This window comes from Belonocnema kinseyi, chromosome 2, assembly GCF_010883055.1.
Source record: "Belonocnema kinseyi isolate 2016_QV_RU_SX_M_011 chromosome 2, B_treatae_v1, whole genome shotgun sequence".
NCBI lineage: Eukaryota > Metazoa > Arthropoda > Insecta > Hymenoptera > Cynipidae > Belonocnema > Belonocnema kinseyi.
The window spans coordinates 52,447,551-52,465,765 of NC_046658.1; the positions used below are offsets into that span (position 1 = coordinate 52,447,551).

The 18,215-nt window shown below is 27.0% G+C and overlaps 1 protein-coding gene across 2 annotated transcripts in view; it reads left to right on the forward strand.

Moving 5' to 3' along the window:
- LOC117167274 (G-protein-signaling modulator 2) overlaps positions 1-16,637 on the forward strand; it is a 26,157-nt gene extending 9,520 nt beyond the window's left edge. The window contains exons 6-8 of one of the 2 annotated variants that reach the window (XM_033352083.1): positions 3,213-3,418; positions 7,689-7,863; positions 16,096-16,637. In XM_033352083.1, coding sequence (XP_033207974.1) covers positions 3,213-3,418; positions 7,689-7,863; positions 16,096-16,299 — 585 coding nt within the window. In that variant the 3' untranslated portion in view covers positions 16,300-16,637. The remainder of the gene's footprint in view (positions 1-3,212; positions 3,419-7,688; positions 7,864-16,095) is intronic. The other variant, XM_033352084.1, reaches the window with a different exon arrangement.
- The last annotated feature ends 1,578 nt before the right edge of the window (positions 16,638-18,215 follow it).

Sequence of the window (18,215 nt, forward strand, 5' to 3'; positions counted from 1 at the left end):
TGAGAGAAACCTTGGTGTTGATGTTTCTCCGGGTCGTAAAGCATCGCTCTTCATCTATTGGATGCCTGCCCGCGGTTGGTCTTAGTGTCGCCTCTCTTTCTAGCAATTCAAGCAATTCAAAGTAACTAAAAAAGTATATGCGGAATTGGAAACGAAAATAAAGAACAAGTGCGCTTGGCTCATATCGCCCCATGCCTGGGGCGGGATGAGCCAGGCATTGGGGCGAGATGGGTCATTTAATTAAATGACTTATATATTATTTGTAATTCAAAGTCTTTTTAAGTTTGACTATTTTAAAATAAAAATATATCTTACACATAGCTTTCCAAAATTGAATTGAAAATTTAAAGTATTTAACTTCAAAATGATGTAATCGTGAATCCTAACCTCTACCGTAACTAACACTACAAAGAGTAAATAGAAAAACGATTATATCCACATACCTTTTAATAATTATATTACAGAAATAAATATAGCAATTTTCGACTTGACCATGTACATTATCTCAGTAAAAGATAAATTCTACAATACGTAAATTCTCAAATACTAGACTGGTCTACTACAATTACTGCATGACACTGAATTTCATGTATATTGGGGTATTAAACAGTTTTTTTTTGAACGTCTGCCGTAATTTTACACCACAACAATGTTTTTCTTATTTTTGTAGCATTTTACGAGTTTTAAAACAAATTTATTTAAGAAATACACCAGAAAAACAGTGCTCTCTGTTAAGGTTGACAGCAACTCATATTATTTTATCATACCTATAACTGTGCTGCTGTCATAATTTTTCTGAGAATTTTTGTCGACAAGATTAGTTTTTTAAACGTTTAAACCATAATTAACACCCTGCACCATCTTATAATATAAAACATTGCATCCTAAGCTACTGACTGCTACACTAAGGGGTTAGGTTAATGCATAGGAAGAGGTGGCTCATTCCGCCCCATATGACATTATTTAGTCAAATCAAAATTTCACGTATTTCGGTTTTACAATTATATATACATCTGTTGAGAACTTAAGGTCTAATAAATAAGATATCTAAATAACCACTGGAAAAAATGTAATATTCTTGAACCTTCTAAACAAATACAAAATATCAGAATACAGGTCTTGAAATTTGTACTTTCGTTTTTTCCAGATTTATTCAACATTAAGCGAAAAATTTTCAAAAAAGAAGTTTAATAATGTTTTTCCTGATATTAATACAAAAAATATTTACAAAATAAATGATAGCCTACGAGAAAATTAAGTGACTCATCTTACCCCCTATGCTTATCCCGCCCCACCCTACCCTAATATTTAAAAATATATTTCTGTTCATTTAAAATCAGTAATGTAAATTAAGTATTAAAAACTAAACTTTAAACATTAAAATTTTTAATAGGGTTGTTTCGCCATTTTAGATAAAATAATTTTTAATACATCATTTTAATCCGAACTGAAAGTTCAGTATAATATTTTTTTTTTATGTTGAGTCGTTTAACAGAAAAAAATTATTAAAAATTGAAGGCGGTAAAACACTTATTCAAATTGGTGTCACGTGGGTGTGACGTGACTCAGAGGTTCTCTAATTATCTATCAATGTGGCGATGTGAAATTCATGATTAAGAGATTAGGTCACGGTCTGACATTTCTAGTTTGATATGTCATCTTTATTTGTTAAGGTTTATGTGACAAAAGAAGTCCTCCTGTTGTAATATTTTGATTGAGACTCAGTGGTACGTTGAAGAAAAACAGTAAATACAAAACGTCGGCACAGAAAAAGATATTTGAGAATCACTGACAAATATGCTGTGATTGGTGGAAAATACGACCCATTTGACGTCAAAGGGGCCCTCCAATCGACTTCGTGATAGAAAATTCATTTTTCAACATTAAGTTAAAAATAGTAAACAATATGTGAAAAATATTTTACGGGCGTTTTTAAAATTATAATTTTATATACTACAAGATCCATTTATTGGAAAAATGATATCTAACGTTGGAAACAACCCTATTGTCCCATTTAAAACAAATTCGTACCAAAAATTTCGATGCAAATAGCCCACGGCGTAATTCAAAATAAAATATAGATTTGGGCAGATTTCAAATAAAACATTTAGAACCTTTTTAAGAATTTTGAAAAGCTTCTGAAAAATATCAAACATTTCCTAGGAAACTTAAAAATAATTTTTTATTTTGAAGAATTAATTTAAAGAGAATATTTGAAAAGTTTTAGAAGGGTTGAAAAAATTATCGAAAATGTATGTGGAAGATTTTGAGAAAATTTCTTAAATTTGGCAGGAATTTTTTTTTTTTAAATTTAGGAAAAATTCGAATAATTTCAAAAGATGTTCAAAAGTTCTGAAAAAGTTTCAAAAATGATTAAAAATGTGAAAAAATGTAAAACAACATGTGAATGTTTCAAGATTTTTAAATAAAATTTCGAAGCTTTTTGAGGATTTTTAAAGATCTTTGAAAATGATCACGTGAATTTATATTTTTAGAATTTAATCTGAATCTTTGAACTCTACGATTTATAAAAGTTCAGCTCACTTTTTATTAGTTTAAATGGAAATTTTTTTAGCTTAGTGTTTAATTTTTTTAATTTCATTGACCCTGAAAAATGTTTGCGAACCGGGGAAATGACCGGGAATTTTTTTCCTTTGATTAAAATGTCCACCCAATAGCGCGTAGATCGAAAATACTAAAATTTGAATTCGACTGTATGTCTTTAACCAAATAATTTCATTTTTACTCGCATTTTCACCAAATATTACAAATTTTAACCAAAGAGATGCGCATTCATAGCAACGAAATTTAATAGTAGACTTCTCAACCGAAAAGAATGAACTTTCATTCAAAAATAGTTCGATTGGCTTATTGAGTTATATTTATTCAGTTCGCATTTGAGTGTGAAAATTAGAGAAAGTGTGGATTAGGGGAAAAACTGTGAAGCCTGTGATTCATCGGAATTCTGATCATTCATAAACTAAAGAATAACATTTTAAATAAACACTGAATTTTGCTTACAAAATAAAGTTAATTTTCCAGCGCACACTTTTTGATTTCAGGCTATACATTTTTAAATTCGGATTGTATATAAGTTTAATACTTTAAAAATTTTGTGACACCATTTTGGCTCTATTTTTTATCTCTGAAGTGAGTCCAAGGCCTGCATGTACCGCCTAGAAAAATCTTAAGTTTTGATTTTCGAATTTAAGCTGACGCCGGAGGGAAAGAAGAAGGAATCAAATGAAAATCCTCCTCCAGCAAGAGCTGGAATCGCGCCCCAACCGTCGCAAGAGGAAGACGAGAACAACTTTTTCGAACTTTTATCACGCTTCCAATCCGGCAGAATGGATGATCAACGTTGTGCTCTTCGTACAAACATAAAGCCAAAAATTGTTGCCACACAAGAGAATGAGAAGTAAGTTTTTGTCCTTTAAAGTGACGGTTTCAGTTGCAGAAAAAATTTTCCCACTATCATTGAAATTAAAAAATTCGAATTGTTAGAGCTGAACAGTTTTCCGTTTTGAGTAATCGAAACATAATTGCAATTTAAAGCATTCAATATAGAACTCTTGAATTAAAAACTTTTATACTAGAAGCTCAAAAAATATGTTTATTTCGAAATTTTTAATTCGAACGCTCAATCATTTACACTTATATAATGGAATCTTTCAACACTTGTTAAGTGCTTTGTTTTTAATTAGAGGCCCTTAAGCTACCAAATTTTGAATTTTCAACTTTTGTACATTGAACAATTCAAAGGTTTCTGGTTAAAATATACAAATCTGCGCTATCATTTTCAATGCTATAAGTCGAAGAATCTATCAATAAATTTGTGAATTATATCATTTTAAGAAATATTAAGTTAGAAATGCTAAGAATTAAATGATATAATTTTTTTTAACTAAATATTTTTTTAATTAGAAGAATGATTTTTATTCGTTTCAAAATAATATTCTTAATTATTTTTTTTCAAAGTGATAGTTATTTAATTCTTATTTATACATCAAATTTCAATACTTTAGCTTTAAAAATGAAATTCTCTTAAATAGAACCATTCAAATTGTAATGTTCATAGTCTAAATATAGTGAAAAACGATTGAAAAATACTGAAAAATAAAATTTTCGATAAAGAAAAATTACCGAATTATAAAATAACCGAATCTAAACCACTACAAAATTGTTTTCATAAGAAATAACTATATATGCTGTATACTGTATGTTTCTGGTTGAAGATTCATCTCTGGTTGAAAATCGAACTCCATTTTTTGGTTCAAACTGCATCTCGTTTTTTTTTCTTTTTGAAAGTGAAACTATTTAATAGTAATTTCACTTATTTGGTAGAAATTTCGTTTTTTCTGGTTTGCAAATTGATTAAAAGATGAATCTTTTTAATCTCAAGTCTTTTTGGTTTGAAAATTAATTTTTTTTTTTGCTAAAATTTAATTTTCTTGTTATTAGGTATTTTCACTTCAACCATCAGCTTACTTTTTACTTTATTTCTGTAATATCTTTGTCATTAATAATCGCTATTATCATTTTATTATTTCATTAAATAGCAATTAATGTATAAAAACTATTTTTCAAATAAACTTATATAGAAAAAAATGATCTTTTACGAAGATATTAGTAAAATAGGGTAAAAATGAATTGAATCCCATGCATTTGGTCCCTCGTTTTCCTCTCAGTAAGCTATGACGCGAAGTTAGCTGTTCATTGAAGTGAAAATACCTAATTAAAATTGCAACTGTTTGGTTTAAAATAATCTTTTATTTTCGGATATTCAACTATATTGTTGAAAGTTCGTCTTTTTGGTAGAATTCAACTGTTTTTTATGAAACGTTAAAATCTTTCTTGGTTGAAATATCTACTATTACATTTTGCATTGAGAATTCATGTTTTTTTTGTTGAAAACTAAACTGATTGGTCGCAAGTTTAACTACTTGGTAAATTTTTTTTTTATTTGAAGATTCACAATTTTAGTTAATATTTTTTATCTTTGGCGGGAAATTTCACTATTTTAACCATTTAAACTTTCCATTTTTAACTTACAAATTGTTAAATTGTTTAATTTTGATAAGATTCATAACCATCTTTTGAAATCAATTATTGTTTAATTTTTATTACTGGAACTGCAGTTCAGTTTTCAAAATTATGAATTAATTTATATTTACAGTTGATCAACTCAAAACATTTTTTATATCTAAAGTCTTCAATTTTATTCTTAACAAATAAAGTTTTAAAAAAACTTGAAATAAAACTTAATTTGATACCGAATTCGAGATATTTTAAGTGATTTTTTCTAAAAATTGGGGAACTCCCCTGTGGAAAAATAAATTGCTACGAATGTCTGGTTTAAAAATTCTATGCATTTTCTAGATCTACTTTTAAACAAAAATTTTAATCTGACAACAATGAACGACAAGTCAATAAAAAACATTTAATATCCAAAATGTCGATCATGCACTAACATTCGAACAAATGAAAAGTTTTGATTGAGAGTATAATTTCAAAAATAACATTAACGAGTTTATCAATGGTACTAAAATTTTAATAAAACCTACCTAACTTCAATAGTAATTCTATGTGTATTGGGAATGTTTAAACTGCGATAGGCCATCTGGTGACAAAAATCCGAACTGGAATAAATAGGTACGATTTTAAACATGCATTTTAATTTGTGTATAAATGTGTTTTAACGATTTTTTTGTTTAGTATAAAGTATTTATTGGATATTAAAAAAAAGTCTTTATCGAAAACAAAAGGGTTTCTTTAGATATAATTTACATACTATAGAGTGAAAAACATAAATTTTTGTACAGAAATATTTACTAAAAAAAAAGTGATTGTACTATTTATTGTGATTTTCAATACATTATAAACTTAAATTGACTGATTTTGAAGCAACAATGAACTACAAGTAAAATTTTTATGAATTTAAACCTGAAATATTTACAATTTAAAAATCTGATCTAAAAGTTAGGTTAGAATTCGTATTTAAATTTAAATCGTCTATTACTAGTCTTTTTTGCACAATCTGGATAAAATTTGTCGCTACATACATTAATGAAATAGTAAAATAATTGTGTTTTTTTAAAAACATTTTTCAAAAAAATGTATTTTTTTACTGTTTAAGGTGAAACTTATATCTAAAACGATTTGTTTATGATAAAGATTTATTTTTAGTATTTAAGCATTGCTTTACACTTCACAACAAAACCGTAAAAACACTTTTATGCAAGCATTAAAATACATCTTAAACATTGTATCTACTCTTTATAATTCCAGTTTTCGACACCAGGTGGCGAATTGGCCGATCACCATTCCCAATAGATTAGTATTTAATTATATTTCTAGTAAATAATAAGTGAGTTTATAAAGCCGTGTACGATGTACAAGTGGAAATGTCGCTTGTGTAATATGCTCGTAATTTTGATAAAGAAATTGAATTAACGTGACTTTTAGAGAACACATTGAACTTAATTTAAATATCACGCAAATTTCTTACTGCGTTTTTCGCTGATGTTCATATTCTCTTCAATCTCTTGAACAAGAAATATAAATAATTCAACTTAGTGAAAACTGCCCTAGATCAATTTCGTTCAACATGCCCCAAGAAAAAAGATAACTTTTTTTTTTCATTTCCTATTAAAAATCACAAGTCATTTCGAAAATTAATAAATAAAATATCAAAATTCTTTTCAATTCTATAAGGTAGTTGTCGTGCCAAAAATCAGATATCGCGAAAAAAAAGGTTTTCTATGATTTCAGGAATCAAAAAATTATAACTGATCTTAAAATATAGTAATTATTTAAAAATAAAAATTGTTCTAACGATTTCAGCCATAAAAAAATTTACTTTAAAAATAGGAAGCAGTAGTGTTGTGGAGAATATTTTCCCGGAAAAAATAGGCTGTATTAATTAAAATGCAATCATTTTTCAAAAATTGGTAAGAAGCGACGGTCCGAAAAAATTAAATTGCAAAAAACAAGGTTAAAATTTATGTTTTTTGTTGTGAATTTTAACATTTTTCATAGAAATAATGTTTTTTATTTGAAATTACATCAGTTATAATATTTTGATTCTTAAAATCATAGAAAAACTATTTTTTCGAGATATCTGACTTTTGGCACGATAAGTACCTTAAGGTCTTCATGTTTCGGAATAAAAAATATATTCTATATTTAAAATGATTTTATCTTCGGGCATTCTTCTCTTTTAACCTGTACATTTTTATCCAACCTTGAACATTATTACTATAATTTACGAAATATGAAACACATGACCTAAACATCTTTTAAAATAGATTTATTGTGCTGAGTTATCCTCTGCGGTATTGCAAACTACTAATAAATATATTAATTACATTTCCAATTAGCAATAGACAAAATCACTTATGTGTCCTTCATTTATATTCTATTAAACCGATAGCCTAAAAGTTAAAGGTTCCAAAGAATTGCCCCTGCATTCAATATCAACACATTCCACTGGTCGCAGAATAATTTACCAACACGTTCTTATGCAATTCATTAATCAATGCAATTAAATTGGGCGTCTTTAGGCTTTTCATAATTATTGGATTATAAACAATTCTCGTTAAAATTATGAATATATTTGTTTAATTCTGGATTTATGACCATATTATTTTTGTAATAATAATGAGAAATTATTTTGAAATTGATTACAGAGACGAGGATGATTTGCTCGAATTAATTGCTGGAATGCAAAGCAAGAGAATGGATGAGCAGCGAGTTGTGCTTCCCTTTTTACCAGGCCTAAACGCCAATAGTGCCAATCAACCAACAATGCAATCTACCCAAGATACTGACGACTCCTTCATTGAAATGCTTGTACGCTGTCAGGTTACTATCAGCTTTATTGCACTAAATTTGTTATTCCTTTACTTACATTTGCACGTCATAATATGTAGTTTTCTCTTTTCATGTCTCGGACGCTATTTTTCAATATTGTCCGCTAATGCCATTATTTCTTTACTCTTTTTAAACATTTTCTAACTTCTTCGCTGATTCGCTATAAATCATATCAATAGTTGATTAGGGGCTGTACAAAGTTTCAAGCTGAAAAGATGAACTTTTAACAGTTGAATTTACTACAAAATTTTCGAATTTCCAAGCCAAACAGGCGAATTGTCTGCAAAACAGTTGGGTTTTCAACAAAAAATCTAACAGTTGATATTTAAACTAAAAAAATTTAACATAATGTTTTCCGCAAAATATGCAGTTAAATTTTATACCAAGAGGATTAATTTTCTGCTAAAAAAGATAAATTTTCAACAAAAAATAAATAGTTAAATTTTCAGTTAAAACCAATAATTTTAAAACAAAGAATGAGAATTTTTAACAAAATAGAACAATTTTCAAACAAAGAGATGCATTTTTAACTAAAACTATGATTCTTCATCGAAGAATATTAGTTTTTAACAAATTATTTTAACTTCATCCAAGTTTCTAAATTTTCAAGCACACTTTCAAGCTTTTTAAATCGCAAAATATTTTTATTTTAAATAAAAAAACAATTGAAAATAGTAAAAAAAGACGAATTTTCTACCAAAACAGACTAATTTTCAATTATATATTGCATTTTTAACTAATAAATTGATTTTTTGCCAAATAATACGGATTGGAAACCAAATGCGTATATTTTTTTAGCAAATAACTCAATTTTTAACTCAGAAGATAAATGGTCTGCCAATAAAGATGAATTTTTAATCAAATACATACGTTTTTTAACAAATATTGATTTCTCTACTAGAAAGACGAATTTTTAACAAAATACATAAAGTTTTAGCCAAATAGTTGAATTTTCTACTAAAACATACGAATTTGTAACAAATACATCAATTGTTAACTAAATATTTTAAACAATCAATAGAAAACATTTTATTTTAATAATTTTTAATCTCTAAGATTGTTTAGCTAAATAGTTAAATTTTAATTTAAGGGAATTAATTTTCAACAACAAAAATTTGTCTACAAAACGGTTTAATTTTGTACCAGATTTAAATTTAATCGAAATTGTGAAATTTTCAATGTCAAAAGACGTTTTACTATAAAAAAAAGTTGAACTTTCAATCCAAGAATATTAATTTTTAACAAAAAAATTATTTCACAACCAATCAATTGACTGCTCAACAAAATATGTAGTTATAATTTGAGTTTATAAAAATAATGTTTGATAAAAAAAACTAACTTTCAATAAAAATGGTAAATCTTCATTAAAAAAATATATATTACAAAAAAATGTTCATTTATAATAAAAACCAGTTGGATTGAACGAAGAAAAATTTTCAACAAAATACTATAATCCTCATCTAAAACAGATTGATTTTCAACAAAATACATCATTTTTCAACCAAATAGTTACATTTTCTAGCAAATTGTTTAATTTTTGAGCCGACAATACGAAGTTGAATTTTGATCTTCTTTAATTATGATATGATTTAATTCATAATGTATAATTTGAAAGTCTTTTACTTAACAAAATTTTCCATTTTTATTTTTAACCGTACATTTTTAATTTAAAGAATTTAGAAATGCAGTCTTGGAAGAGTTTAAGAATTTAAAATTAAAAGCGTTTAAAATGAAAGTTTTGTTATGGTAACCATTTGTGTTTGATCAACTGTAAATTTAAATTAATTAATTATTTTTAAAATTGAACTTTGCTTGAAGTATCAAAAAGTGAACAATAATTAGTTGTTAAGACGACCATAAATTTATTAAAAATTGAAGAATTCCCAGAGTTCAACGTTAAAAATTAAACTGGTTCAATTCAAAAGCCTTAGTTGTAAAAAATGTAAATAATTTGAAACTAAATTGTTTAAAATAGAAAGCCTTTAATCTTTATAATTTCAAGGAGCTTTTAAACATTGAACGTTATGATTTTAATTATTCTATTTAAAAAAATAATTAATTTGTAAGTCAAAAATTTTGAATTTTGATGTACAAATAACAATTAAACACTTATTATTTGTGGAAGAATTCGAGTAATTTTGAGATATTTAGAAACTTTGAAAAAGATTTAAAACTAATTTCGAACTTGAAATTATTTCAAATATTTTAAACGAAGTGTGTTTTCCAATAATGTCCGGCTATTCATATCGATATTCCCGTGCAAACAGCAATGGCTTAAATAAAACCAAAATGTAGATTTTTGCAGATATTGAATAAAAAATTTATAATCTTTTTAAGAATTTTGAAATGCTTCAAAAGAATAAAAATGTTTTTTTAAGATTATTATAAAAAGTGAAAATGATTTTTTATTTTCAAAATTGATTTAAAATTAAAGTCTTTTTAAAAAATATGTAGAAGGTATGGGAAACTTCAATAATAATTTTAAATTTGAAACAATTTGTAACAAGTAGATTTTGCATGACTTTGAAGTAAAATTTGAAGCTTTCTAAGGATATCTAAACTGTTTAAAATAAAAATAATTTAATTTCTAATGTAAAAATGGTTTAGTTTAAAAAATTTTAATCGTTCAAGTTTTAATGTTACTAGCTTGAAATTGGTTAAAATACTAAAATTAAAATTAAAAAAATTATTGATTGATTGTTCAATTTAGAGTATTGAAAATGATAATATAGATTTATATTTTTGGAACTGAGTCTAAATCTTTGAACTCTAAAATTTATAAAACCTAAAAATGCTAAATGTTCAATTTTAAATGTATTTAATTTTAAATCGTTCAATTAAAAAGTGTTAGTACTTTCCATTTTATAGGTGTCACTTATTGAGCATTTGAATACAACATTTTTAAATAAAAAACTTTTAAACTTTAATTTTTTAAGTTAAAAATATAGAGTTCTACCTTAAGCGCTTTAATTTGCAATTCATTTTTCATTAATGCAAATGGAAACAAATACAACAAATACAGTTAAAATAATTAAATTTTGAACCAAATAATACAATTTTGAAATAAAAAATATGAATTATTAACGAAAAATTTAATAGTAGACATTTCAAACAAGAACAAAAGAACTCTCAACCAAAAATAGTTGGATTTTTTTAAAAGTTAGATTATGAGGTGACAGATCGATGGGTTCTACGAAGAATAGGATATCTTTTCGTTACCGTTAAGAATTAGGCTAACTTCATTTTGCACGAAATTTAGTATAAACACGCTTAAGTGTTGAAATAAATCAAAATCATTTAAAATTTCTTGCTTTGAAAGCTACAAGAGCTTAAATTACATTAGAAACTGTAATATAAAATGCTGGAATTTTGAATTCGTAGGAAATGTTTAAAAAAATAATAGGTTATTCAATCGTCCTGAAAACTTAGCTAAATGAAGTTAGCCTAATTCTTAGCGGGATCGAAAAGATAGCCTATTCTTCGTAGAACCCATCGAGATCACCTCAGTTCGCATTTATGTTGACAAATGTGAAAAAAGGGAAAGATTGTGAAGTCTGCAATAAAAAATAGGAATATTTATAATGCATTAGGAATGGTGGTCTACAATTTCGGCACTTGGTGCCGAAAACTAGAACTAGAAAGAGTAGGTACGATTTTAAAGGTGTATTTTAATTGTGGCATAAAATTGTTTTTACATTTTTTTTGTGAAGTTTAAAACAATGATTGAAAACTAAAAACAAATATTCATAAAAAAACAATTCGTATTAGATAGAATTTCCACCTTATACAATGGAAAAAAAAAAACGTCAAAAAGGTTTAAACAAAAAAAAAAGATTATTTCACTATTTAATGTAGGTTTCAGTGCATTGTAAGCTTAAATGAACTTGAAGTAATGTATATAGCGACAAATGTTATCCAGATTATGCAAAGAATACGAATAATAGATGATTGTGATTAAAATATGAATTCTAACCTAACTTTTAGATCAGATTTCTAAACAGTAAACATTTCAGGTTTAAATAATAGTTTTTTTCGTAGAAAAAAATTTCTGTAAAAAAATTCGTTTTTTCACTGCATAACATGTAAATTTCATCTTAAACCCTTTGTTTTTCGTATAAAGGCGCCTTCTTATTATCCATTAAATACTTTAAATTTTTTAAAAATCGATCAAAAAGTTGTATGTACGAATGAAAATGTATCTTTAATATCGTGTCTATTCTTACAGTGAAAAAACACATTTTTTCCAGAAATATTTTTCTAAAAAAAAACAGTTATTGTTCTCATCAGGGGAACTCATTGATAACAAATTACAGTATAAAAAATGTGTAAAAATCAAACAAAGTTATTTAATGTATATAATAAGCAACTTCTGTTGTTCTTTTTTATCCTATATTGATTTTCTCAGACGTTAAAGGATATTTATAATTTTTGTTCTATTTATTGTGATTTTCCAAAAATTATAAACTTTAATGGTCTTATTTTGAAGCAAAAATAAACTCCAAAGTCAATTTTTATTGATTTATGCATGAAATATTTACTATTTAAAAATCTAATCTGAAAGTTAGGTTAGAATTCGTGTTTTAATTCCAATCGTCTATTATTCGTATTCTTTGCATAATCTGGATAAAATTTGTGTATACATACATTAATTCACTGTATAAGATGGAAATTCTATTTAAAATTGTTTGTTTTTTATGACGATTTGTTTCTAGTATTTAATCATTGTTTTACGCTTCACAAAACAATCGTAAAAACACTTTTATGCAAAAATTAAAATAGATCTTTAAATTTGTACCTACTTTTTCTAGTTCCAGTTTTCAGCACCAGGTGGCGAAATGGCAGACCACCATTCGCAATAGACGAAAGAAAAACCAGGGTGGCCACATGTCAGGGAAATCAGGGAAATGATGTAGCTGTCAGGGAAAATAGAAATTAATATATTTTTATCATATTTTGTAAGCGTTTCCTAATATGAATGTAAATATTTTTTAAATGTACATTCTTTAAAAAGGGAATTCGATTCTTTGAATCGAATATATTTCGATACATTTAAAAGAATTTGAGTAAAGCTAAGCTTAGCCTAAAAAATTATAAAAACACAATGAGGCTACGAAAGCACAATGTCAAAATTATTTGTTAATCGTGTTTTATATAAAAAAGAACGAAAAGGAACGTAACGAAACTTTCGTTACGTTCCCGTTTTGTTTCTTTCCACATAAAACTTTTACGAAACACAAATTTGATGATGTGCCTCCGTAGCTGCATTCTTTTTTAGTGATTTTTCATACTTAGCATTATTTTCAGGTAAATTGTATGGGATTTTAAGAAATAGTTGGAAAATATCTAAAAATGGCCCTTAATTTCGTTTGAATCACTGCTGTTGTAAAATCAATCCTTATTTTTAAAAATTATCCCCTGTAATGAAAAAGACTATTAAAAAAATGACTAGGCTAGATTTTTTTGTGCTATTTTTTTGCTTTCAATGTGATATGAAACACTTTTCAAATGAACCCTTATTTTAAAAAGCAACCCCCTGCGCTGCAAAAATGTACTAAACAAAAAAAGAAACTATATAAATGGAAAATACTTATGAAATATTAACACGGTATTATTAAAGCACAACTGAGGAGCAAAATTTTGAGTGATGCTGACTGCTGCCAAAAATTGTATACATTAACTTTTGGGATTTTGGTACTCTTTATTTATTTTTCAATGTCATATCAATCTCTTTTGTTAAATTAACCCTTAGATAAAAAAGCAACACCCTGTAATGAAAACACGTATTGAAAAAAGTCGATATCTACATAGATGGAACTTATAAAATAGTAACATGGTACTTTTGAGCATAATTATTTCTCAACAAAATTATTTTTCAGTCTATGTGTGTGTATTCAAAAAATATAATTTACCTTTTTTGATGCATCTTTTAATGATTTCAAACAACTTCCAGCACAGCAATTATTAACAAGTAAAATTTATTTTTATATAAACAACAATATAATTTCCAGAACGGTTGAAAATTTTTTGATGGCAGACTTTTTCTAAAATAATTTTTTCAAATAGTTATTAAAACTATTTTTAAAGAAGTTGAAATAATTTTAAAATCCTAAAAAGCATATTTGTGAATAGGGATGTTGGGAATCTACATGTATGTTGTAAAATGCATTTTGGCTTTTATCTGTATTTTATCTTTGATTTTTTATCTATGATAATCATTTGCCCAAATCACATTAAAAAAAATTCATCCCGTTCTGTACATAATTGTCATATAATACCAATAAAATTAAGACTAACTTGACGATAAGGGCAGTTTTTTGGGGTTAATAAAACTTGGATCATTTACAGCATTGAGTCGATAAAAAAGTCAAGTGACCGTTCTACCTGGATAAGATTGAATTTGTATGGGTTTCACTAATCCAGTTTTCCAGAAATGTGCATATTCTGCCACTAATCAAATTCAGAGGAATTTTGCGATAAGGGTATTTTTTGGTGATGCTAGAATTTCATACCTCAGAGCATTGGGTCTGTCGAAAAACCAGGCGACTGATATACCTGGATAAGTTCGAAATTTGAGGAGTTTCGATAGTATTAGAGTCGAAAATATTCTCAAAGGTCTTCTCATCAAACTTAGTTATATTTCACGTTAAGGGTGGTTTCCTGGAGTAGTTGGAACATAATTCATTACCATGTTCACCCGCTGGAAAAAATCAAGAAACCGAACTTAATAAAATCGAATTTTCACAGGTTCGAATCTTGAATATTTATTGGCTGAAACACCACGACCCTGTATTTGAAGGAGATAATAAATCGGCGACTTGATATTATGTGACAATTATGTACAGAACGGGATGCAGTTTTTTGTGAATGTGATTTGGGCAAATGGTTTTCATAGTTTATTACACATATAAAAGCTAACATGTATTTTACAACATAAATGTAGATCCCCAGCATCACTAGTCACACGACTGCTTTTTAGGGTTTTAAAATTATTTTAACTTATCTTTAAAAATAGTTTTAATGACTATTTGAAAAAATTATTTTAGAAAAAGTGCTCTCAAAAAATGTTCAATCATTTTGAAAATTTCGATTTTTCGTTATATTTTGTAAAATGTATAGCAATTTTAGCTTATACATTACGGGGGTTATTTTTGTGAAGATTAGGGGTGAGAAATAATTATGCTTGAAAGTACCATGTTACTATTTTATAAGTAAGTTCCATGTATGTAGATAACGACTTTTTTCAATACGTGTTTTCATTACAGGGTGTTTCTTTTTAATATAAGGATTAATTTTACAAAAGCGATTGATATGTCATTGGAAAATAAAGAATGAGCACAAAAATTCTAACAGTTAATGTATACAATTTTTGGCACCAATCTACAAGTTTGTATTCGGATACAAATACGAGGGTTGTTTTTTAACGATTAGGGGTGAATAATAATTTTGCTCCTCAGTTATGCATTAAAAATGCTGTTTTGATATTTTATTAGTATTTTTTCACCTAGATAGTTTATTTTTTTAATACGTTTTTGCCGCACGGAGGGTTGTTTTTCGAAAAAACGGTTTATTTAAAAAAAGTGGAAAGCAGGTAAATAGCAAAAAATCTAGCCTAGTTACTTTGTAATACTTTTTTCAATACAGGGGGTCATTTTTTAAAATAAGATTTGATTTTACAAACGCGATTCATAGCGCATTGTAACGCAAAAAGTAGCAAAAAAATATAACCTAGTCATTTTTTTTAATTTCATTATTTTTGTAGAGGCAAGCTGCGCCACCCTGTTTTCTCAAAAACTAATGGAGCAAAAAAAATTTGTTGTTGTGAAAAATAGCATTAAAAAATATCAAAAAATACCCATTATATGACCTTTTGTTTTTCGTTAGTTGCGCCGCTGAGTTGTCTGACCTTAATTAATCCATACTGCCATGTAAAGCGCATTTTTCTGTCCTTTTTTCACTATTTTGCGTGGCACATTATTGAAACCTTATTCGCTTTTGTAATAATTTTCTGTCAGGGAAAAGTCAGGGAATTGTCAAGGAAATTGGAAAATTAAATCTTGTGGCCACCCTGAAAAACATTAAAAATGGACATTTAGGTTTATTTTTAATACTTGAAAAAAATTTGACAATATTTTTTAATTTTTTGACACTGTTTATACTATTTTTGATTTCTGAAGTGAGTCAGAGGCTTGGTTTTTTAAAGAAAACTTTTTATTTGATTTGCAGCAAGGTGCAAGATTAGATGATCAACGCAGTTTGTTGCCACTGTCTTCGAATTTGCAAGATGCTGAAGAGCCAGAGAACCGAAAACCCAAGGATAATGCTCAAGCAGGTGCCACAGTTCCCGAAGAGGACCTTTTTGCTCTAATACAGAGGCTCCAAGCTGGACGAATGGAGGATCAACGTGCTTCCGGTCCCGCAAAAACATAGTAACTCACATACTTCCGCCATTACAAATACAAATATCTAAAAATTATTATCTGCAATAAGAGGTTAGAAGTCTTGATTCAGTAATATAATTTGCCCGGACAAAATTATTCTTGGTAAATATTTACTAGCCGAGTTTTATTTGGCGCGACGCGAGTGCAGATTTGTCCGATTCCACGCACACTATGGATCATATATTATTATGTATATTAAATATTAAGAGTCGATTTTTTTATAAGAATTTAACTGTTAGCAAAGATGTAACGTAATTCCAAGAAAATAGATATACTTCTCTTGTCTTCAGAGTTAGAGGAAATATATTATTTTGTCCAGTTATAAAATTGACAAATTGTTCTTTTTATTTTTCCTTCTACTAGTTTTTAACGTTTTTCACAATGTTGAAGAGTTTTGTAATTTTACTCATTTCAATTTTTATATCAGAGATTTTGAACAAAATCTGCCAAAAGTCAGGGAATTTATACAAGAAACAATTTAAAACTGGTTAAGGATAATAAATTTAAACTTTGTTGATTTAAATTGAATTTAAATTTTAGCGAAATAATTAATAAATATTAATAATTATTTCATAAAACATTATTTATATTCAAATAAGTAACATAAATACTTAATAATTAAGTAAAAAATTGACTTAATGGTTAGGGAAAATGAAGAATTGGTTCGGGAAAAGTTAAGGCATTTTGAAAATAAAGTTTGCGGCCACCCTGATTGTATTATTTGGTGGCGAATTCAACAATTCTGTTAAAGTCATCATTTTTGATTGAAAAATGTTCTTTATAGTTCAAAAATTAATTTCTGTTGGTAGCAATTTCATCTGTTCTAGTTAAAAATGTAACGGCTTAAAAATTTAACTTCTCTGATTGCGTATTTAACTATTCTGTTTGAAAATTCGTATTTCTTGCTTGATACAGCTATTTTTTATTTGAAATTAAAACGTGTTTTTACTGAAAATTCAATTACTTGGTTGACGGTTGAACTACTTTATTAAACAATCTTTTTTGTAGTTCAATATTCATAATTTGAGTTGAAAATTTAACTGGTTTGTAGATAATTCGTTATTTTGATTAGAAAGTAAGTTTTTAAGAGAAAATTCAACTACTTGGGTAAAAGCTGTACCAATTTATCAAAAATTCATGTTTTTGGTTGAAGGTTCACCTATTTGGTAACTGAAAATTTAAATTTTCCTTTTTTGCTTGAAAAATCGTCTTTTTCTGTAGAAAACTAATCTTTTCGGCTTAAAGCTTCTCTTTTTTGTTCGGAAGTTGAATTGTTTTGTTGAAAACTCGCTTATTTAGGCAGAAAATTCGTCCTTTTGAATGAAAATCCATTTTTTTTAAATTCTTGTAGAAAATTTAATTATTTGGTTGAACACGTTTTTGGTTGACGTTTAATCAACCATATTATACCATATTGCAAGTTAAAAATTCTGGTCATTGAATATTGATGGTCATGAAAATAAAAAATTGATCAGGAAAAGTGATAGAATTTTGAAAATGAAGTTTTTCGTCCACTCTTTTTCTTTATTGAATTTCCATTACCGGAATTTAATTAAAACGGATTTAGTAAAATTTAGAGTAATAGTTTTTTAGAGTTCAATTTACAAACTTTATAATTTCCGGTCCAAGTGACTTTCATAATTAAACTATAACTGGAATGTTCACCTATAGTTTGTTTTTTTCGAAAAAGCTTCACCTACAGGCCTTTCAAAAAATACTTAACGTTTTTGTTCTGACGAACGAGAACGAACAATTCTATCAGAAACAGAAATAAAAAGATAAATACCTTCATAAGATTAGAAAATATCATACGAGGGTAGTTCAATAAGTCCTTAGAATGAAGTATAAAAACAATTTTTTTTGGGTAAATTTTTTTTTATTTTTCAACATAATCTCCTTGGAGCT